Source organism: Phoxinus phoxinus (assembly GCF_949152265.1).
Source record: "Phoxinus phoxinus genome assembly, chromosome: 21".
Lineage (NCBI taxonomy): Eukaryota > Metazoa > Chordata > Actinopteri > Cypriniformes > Leuciscidae > Phoxinus > Phoxinus phoxinus.
In genome coordinates, this window is record NC_136896.1 from 31,971,226 (window position 1) to 31,978,725 (window position 7,500).

At 48.6% G+C, this 7,500-nt stretch overlaps 1 protein-coding gene across 3 annotated transcripts in view; it reads left to right on the forward strand.

The window, feature by feature from the left end:
* dnah9 (dynein, axonemal, heavy chain 9) overlaps positions 1-7,500 on the forward strand; it is a 98,308-nt gene that overhangs the window by 81,661 nt on the left and 9,147 nt on the right. For all 3 annotated transcript variants that reach the window (XM_079594698.1, XM_079594696.1, XM_079594697.1), the window contains 2 exons: positions 1,818-2,009; positions 3,425-3,616. In XM_079594698.1, the coding sequence (XP_079450824.1) occupies positions 1,818-2,009; positions 3,425-3,616 (384 nt within the window). The remainder of the gene's footprint in view (positions 1-1,817; positions 2,010-3,424; positions 3,617-7,500) is intronic.

Genomic DNA, 7,500 nt, shown 5'->3' on the forward strand with positions numbered 1-7,500 from the left:
CCTCACAGGGACCATCACATTCACACACACCTCACACTCACACACACCTCACAGGGACCATCACACTCACACACACCTCACAGGGACCATCACACTCACACACACCGGCCGGGGTAAAGCACACACAGCACAGGGACCCTCACGACAGAAACGTGACAATGACCAGAACAAGAAACAAAGCCCAAACCGTGACATTAATATTATGGTCTATTAATTAATCATTGTTTTTGATGATAATCACAGTTGGATCAGCCTGATGTTTTTGACTTCATGCCATCCAATATATATATACAAATAAAAATGAATGTCACTATGTCCTTCATAGAAGAGGTGTTTAGGTGACTGTGTGTGTGAATGGCATGTCTGAATAAGCAGTGTAGTTCCGTGCTCTCTGTGGATTGGCTGCTGCCGCTTCAGAGCGTCTCCGCGAGCGAGTCACGGCTGTGCTGGTGTTCTGGAAGAAGCTCTGCAGAACGAGTCACATTCTCGTCTCGTACACACCTCGAGTGTAAATCAATGACAGAGGAAAGGCCTAAACAGCTCAAACTCCAGTGAGCAGCAGTAATCCAGGAGATGACGGACACTTGCAGACTGACCTTTCCAGCCGTGATGTTTAACTCCTGGTGATTGGTTTGATTGTGACGAGCAGTGACACTTGGCTGTGGAGATCATAAACTGACGGAGCTCACAGATGTGTGCGTGTGCTGAATGCAAATGCTAATGCTAATGCTGGATCAGGCCTGTACCTCTCCTCTATTTTCTACAGCTGCACCAGCACAGTCACACACACTCACTCACACTCACTCACACACACACACACACACACACACACACTCACACACTAACACACACTCACTCACACACACACACACACTCACACTCACACACACTCACACACACACACACTCACTCACTCACACACACACTCACACTCACTCACACACACTCACTCACTCACACTCACACACACACACACTCACACACACACACACTCACACACACACACACACTCACACGCACTCACTCACTCACTCACTCACTCACACACACACTCACACACACACACAACACACACTCACACACTCACTCACACACACTCACTCACTCACTCACTCACACACACACACACACACATACACACTCACTCACACACACACTCACTCACACTCACTCACACACACACACACACACTCTCACACACAGTCACTCACACACACACACACACTCACACACACACACTCACACACACACACACTCACTCACTCACACACACACACACACATACACACACACTCACTCACTCACACACTCACACACACACACACTCACACACTCACACACACACTCACTCACACACACACATACACACACACTCACACACACACTCACTCACTCACTCACACACACACACACACACTCACACTCACACACACACTCACTCACACACACACACACACACACACACACACACACACACACACACACTCACACACACACATACACACACACTCACACACACACTCACTCACTCACACACACACTCACACACACACACACACTCACACACACACACACACACACACACACACACACTCACTCACTGAAGGGCTTTGGAATGATGAGAGCTCTGATCAGCTGATCAGTTCCTGAAGATACTGTAACGGAGCCGCTCTTTAGTCTGCTGATGTCCTCTGGGACCGACAGTGAGAGAGCAGCAGAGGTTTCTCTGTCCTGGCGGATGCTGTTGTAGAATGTGAAGTGTGATGCCGATGTCTGTTGTGATTGATGTGTTGTGATCGGTGTGTGTTGATTGACAGGACACACTGGAGCTGTGTGCACGTGAGCTCGAGTTTAAGAGCATCTTGTTCGCCCTGTGCTACTTCCACGCCGTAGTGGCGGAGCGACGGAAGTTCGGCCCTCAGGGATGGAACAGGAGTTACCCGTTCAACACCGGCGACCTGACCATCTCCGTCAACGTGCTCTACAACTACCTGGAGGCCAACAGCAAGGTGTGTGTGTGTGTGTGTGTGTGTGTGTGTGTGTGTGTGTGTGTGTGTGTGTGTGTGTGTGTGTGTGTGTGTGTGTGTGTGTGTGTGTGTGTGTGTGTGTGTGTGTGTGTGTGAGTGTGTGTGTGTGAGTGTGAGTGAGTGTGTGTGCGTGTGTGAGAGAGAGTGTTACCCGTTCAACACCAGAAGAAGTGTGTGTGTGTGTGTGTCTACTGAACTGAGAGAGAGTGGAACGCCCGCTGACATATGCTCCTCTAAAAGAGACCGATTGTGTGTCTGAGTGTGTTTAATTACTCACACAACTACACAACAACCTGCTCCCAATTTAATATGTATGTGCGTTCATTACACAGAGCAATAAAGAACCAGTGCTGGCTCTTATGGCTAAAACCCAACACAAAAGAGCCATGGACTCGCACTAGATGTGCATTTCCTGAAGGAAACACCAGGAGGACAGTGGGAAAGTGTCAGATTGGCTTCAGTGTAAATTAAATTATAAAATGTTAAAGCCAATGTCATGTTTGAGTCAGTTTCCCTCGAGCGCTGGAATCAGCTGTAAATGGTTAAATATACAGTAACACCAATCACAGCTGGAGAAGGAAGGCCGCTGTAATGCAGTGTTGAATATTGAACATCTGTTGGTTTAAAGGGATAGTTGACCCTAAATTAGACATAATTTCATCTTCCTCATTTACTCTAAATTCATCCAAAATGGACAATTAAACACAATGACTTGTGCACTGTTCCACAGCAGAGAATTATCAGTGAACAATGGCTTCCAGAAGACTCCTGTAGGTCTTGTTTAGGAGTATACATCTAATAAATAAATCACTGAGTCTGTTCAGTCGGTGTGTAACATCTGCAGCCGCCCGTTGGAAAGAGTCTGTAAGTGTGTTGAGTCAGTCTCAGAATGTTTAGCTAGTCGTTAGGTGTGTCCCCGGCATTAGCATTAGTCCATGCACGAGAATAAAAGTAATGAAAGTGAGCAAAGAAGTCAAGATAGTACAGACAGAAGGATGTTATAATTTAACGTAATCTTACCTAAGCATTCAAATGCAAGAACATGATGTTCATAATATCATGAGCCGACTCAAATTAAGAAAGTCATCAGCGTGATTGATATTCAAAATGATAAGCAAGCGCTGCTTTGTTTATGGTTTGTATATCTGCAACTCTCAGTGTAACGGAGCTGACAGCTGTAGAAAACGGATTAGTCTCATATGCCTCTAATGCACTCTAGGGAGCAACACTGAATGTTAGTTGGGAGTTAATCATGGGTTGTAAGTGCCTCTCTCTCTCTCTCTCTCTCTCTCTCTCTCTCTCTCCCTCTCTCCCTCTCTCTCTCCCCGTCTCTCCCTCTCACTCTCTCTCTCACACACACACACACTCTCACACACACACACTCTCTCTCCCTCCAGGTGCCCTTCGATGACCTGCGCTACCTCTTCGGGGAGATCATGTACGGGGGTCACATCACGGATGACTGGGACCGCAGGCTCTGCAGGACGTACCTGGAGGAGTTCATCAAGCCCGAGATGATGGACGGGGAGCTGTACCTCGCACACGGCTTCCGCCTGCCGGGGAACAACGACTACAACGGCTATCATCAGGTACAAGAGAGAATCACATCTGATAATCATATCTGATTACAGTGATGAGAACGACTGCAGATCATCTGCTGGATGTAAAGCCAGTTCCTGTTCACTAGGTCAGGGGTCAGACTCGGGTGTGTGGAAAATATAACATAAAATAAAAAAAAGTTTTTTAGGGCTTTAAAATTTAACATTTTCATGATTCATTTTGACTTTAGTATAGTGCCAATATAAAAGCTAATGATTTAGTATTGGAAACAGCATTTTGTCATTATGTTCTTTCTTAAAACATATAACTAGGACTAGGTGAACTAGATATGCTGTAGATGCCCTGGTTACAAAACGCCGCAGTGCGAGTTCCCTCGAAAGGGAACGTCTTGGGTTACGACTGTAAGCCTTGCTCCCGGAGGAACTCGTACTGCGTAGATGACGACAGTATGGGGAACGCCTCTTGTCGTGACGCGTCTGAAGTATGAATGAAACTAATCTAATCCTATTGCCGTTTCGTGATGGTTACTTGTGAAGCTGTCTCAGGCACACTTAGGACGAGAGCACTCGTGCGCTGGGTGTAGAGGGGAGGTCCAGACTATAAAACCTCATGAATGTGTGCGGAGTGGCCCAGCCAGACGCATCACACACCTCATGAATAGGTGCCCCTGAAAGGAGGGCTCTAGAGGACGCCATGCCTCTGGTAGAGTGAGCCCTCACGCCCAAAGGTGAAGGCAAACTGCGCACCTGACAGGCCTGGGAAATAGCCTGAGCCATCCGGTTGCTTATGGTCTGTTTAGAGGCGGGGAGCCCCTTCCTGGGTGACCCGAAACACACCAGCAACTGGTCTGCTTTCCTCCACTGAGAAGACCTCTGGACATAGATGTTTAAGTGCTCTGACAGGGGAGAGTAAATTAAGGCTTCCATCTCCCGCTGTCACATTAGGTGTGGGAGGAAATGCCTGTGGAGATATGGAGAGCGCCTGGAGATCCCCTCCCCTTTTAAGAGAGGTAATGGCAAGGCGAACGACCACTTTAAGTGACAGGTTCTTGGCCTCAGCCGACTACCTCAACCTCGGCCTCGAGAACCACTGCCAGGTCCCATTTGGGAACTCTGGTCCGAGTCGCAGGTTTCCTCCTCCAAGCCCCACGGAGGAACCATATGACCAGCTGATGTCTCCCCAGAGACCGATCACTCATAGGAGCGTGGAAAGCCGCAATGGCAGCCACGTACATCTTGAGTGTGGATGGGGTAAGACCAGCAGAGAAGCGATCCTGGAGGAACTCTACGCCCCACGCTCTCTACACCAAATGTTGAAAACTTTTCATTTTAGGCCATACAATTTCCTTGTGGAGGGAGCTCTAGAGCTAAGTATGGTGTCAACTACTCCTGCTGACAGGCCAGCCTCTCGGGACTGTGCCCCCTCAGGGACCAGACCCACAGTTTCCACAACTCTGGCCGAGGGTGGAATATCGAGCCCTCTGTCTGCGTCAGAGTCTGAGAACCATACTCGGCCGGCCACAATGGGGCTACTAGCAGTAGACAGACCCCGTCGCGACGTGTCCTAAGCTCTCTGAGGCGGACATCTAGAAGCGACACTCTCCTTTTGGCCCTGCCGGTATGAGGAGCTCAATGGCGACTGAGGCTGACCCCTGGTGGCAGCCTTTTTGGACCTTGAACAGCAGGGGAGATACTGCCTGAATGATGCGTATTGTTTGTTTGTCTTCTGAACCTGTCGACAACCGCATTAACTGCGTCGCCGAACAGGCCAGTAGGCGAGACGGGGGCATCAAGGAGGAAGGCCCTGTCCTTCTCCCTGGTGCCCGACAGATTAAGCCCCAGATGCCTCTCTGTGGTTACCAGTGCTGCCATGGCGCGACCGATGGCACGGGCCGTCTCCTTGGTAACACGGAGAAACAGATCTGGGGCTTCGTGCAGTTCAGCAATATCTTCTACAGTGCCATCATCAAGGCCCGACCCGCCACCATGTAAGCTCTGCAGTGCCGGGGCTTTAAGGGATGACGCAATGTCTGGGGAGAGGCAACTGGCCAAATCCTCCTCAACACGGGGCATCATCCCATTACCGTTCTCCTTAACCCCCATGATGTTGCTGTAATCCAACACTGGGGGATTAGACAGGCGCGATGAAAATGTCCTGCTCCATGACTAACACAACTCACTGTGTAAGTCTGGAAAGAACGGCAAACCCCGGCGTGAAGGCTGAACGGTGCTGCAGTGAGCGCTCATCTCTTGTGGCCAACTGATGTTTAATTTGGCCACTGCACGCGTTACAACCTCCAGGAGCTCCTCATACACGGGTGCAGTCTGAGATGGGATTCATCCAGATCCCCCGCCGCAATGCTGAGCACGTCCACATCAGAATCAGACAGCGGCAGCAGCGCGCTCTCAGCCGGAGTTAAAGCAGCAGCGGGGCGGGCTTCCGCACGTGGGTGAAGGGATCTGAGCTGTCAGATGATGAGCAGTCTCGATCCCCTCTGCTAGCTCTCTATGCGAGCCCCACGAGCTGATCGCACTGGAACCGCGGGAAGCGCGAGCCTGGCCGGCTTCATCAAATATACCCAGGCGGGAGCAGTGCACACACATCTAATGTGTGTCCCCAGCCGTGATAAAGCAAGGGTAGGGATGCACACACTTCTTAAATTGCTCACTTGCCCATTTCGATATATTATATATTTCACAGACAACACCAAATAGACAGATACACAACAGAGAGCGCTTGCTGAAGAGCGAAAGCTAACGCTGTGGTGTGCCGGACACGCTACGTCATCATGCAACGCCAATAGGATTGGATTAGTTTCATTCATACTTCAGACGCTTTACAGTGTCGTCATCGACCCAGTGCGAGTTCCCTTGAACCTGACATGCTTTAACCAGCTAGTCAGCGATCATCAGCTTCACTGTGTGATAATAACTCCTGTTCTGTTCCAAAAGCCTTGCGAGTTTGGAGCTACATGATGGTGAGTACAGAGTGATGTCAGAGTCAGCTGATTAAAGGAGGATTATCTGTGGAAGTGTGACTCCACTGGACTGATCCTATTTAGACTGTGAATGCATGAGGTTTTTTTCAAAGCACATTCCTCTCTTCATGCATCTTCTGCATGCGTCTAAAGCCCAGCTAATTAATGAAGACTCATTTCTGTCTGATACATTCAGGTCTCTGGGATGCTGGTCATGCATGGGGAATATTCCGGCTCTCACGGCAGAGACCTACATGCTAGATTTCATCATTAGGGTGTTGTGTTTGTGTTTCCTGAGTGTGTGTGTGTAGTGTTGTGTTTGTGTTTCCTGAGTGTGTGTGTGTAGTGTTGTGTTTGTGTTTCCTGAGTGTGTGTGTGTGATGTGTTTCTTGTGTGTGTGTGTGTGTATAGTGTTGTGTGTGTGTGTGTGTGTATAGTGTTGTGTGTGTGTGTGTGTTTGTTGTGTGTGTGTGTGTGTGTGTGTGTGTGTGTGTGTGTGTGTGTGTGTGTGTGTGTGTGTGTGTGTGTGTGTGTGTGTGTGCTCAGGATGCCTGCAGTGTTCCTGAGGCTCAGTCTCTGTCACCGCCTCTGCTTTAGAAGCATCACAGCAGACGAGAGACCCAGTGGACTCACTCAAGCTCACTCCTTCTGGCTAATGATGATCAGGGAACAGTTCTCAGAACTTTAGCTTACGTTCTGACAAGGAAATGTTCTCCTAGTAATATCAATTGAACATTTGTTCAAAGTTATCTGGTCTTTAATAATGTTCTCAAAACATCAGCACAAAAACATTATTTATACATCACTCATGGAGTGTTTTTACCTGAAACGGTTTAGTTGGAGTTCGTCTAACGTTTTCTAAATGTTGCTACTTCAGAACGTTCAGAGAACATCTAAAAATAACATTCCCATAATGTTTGAAGAATAATACAATGG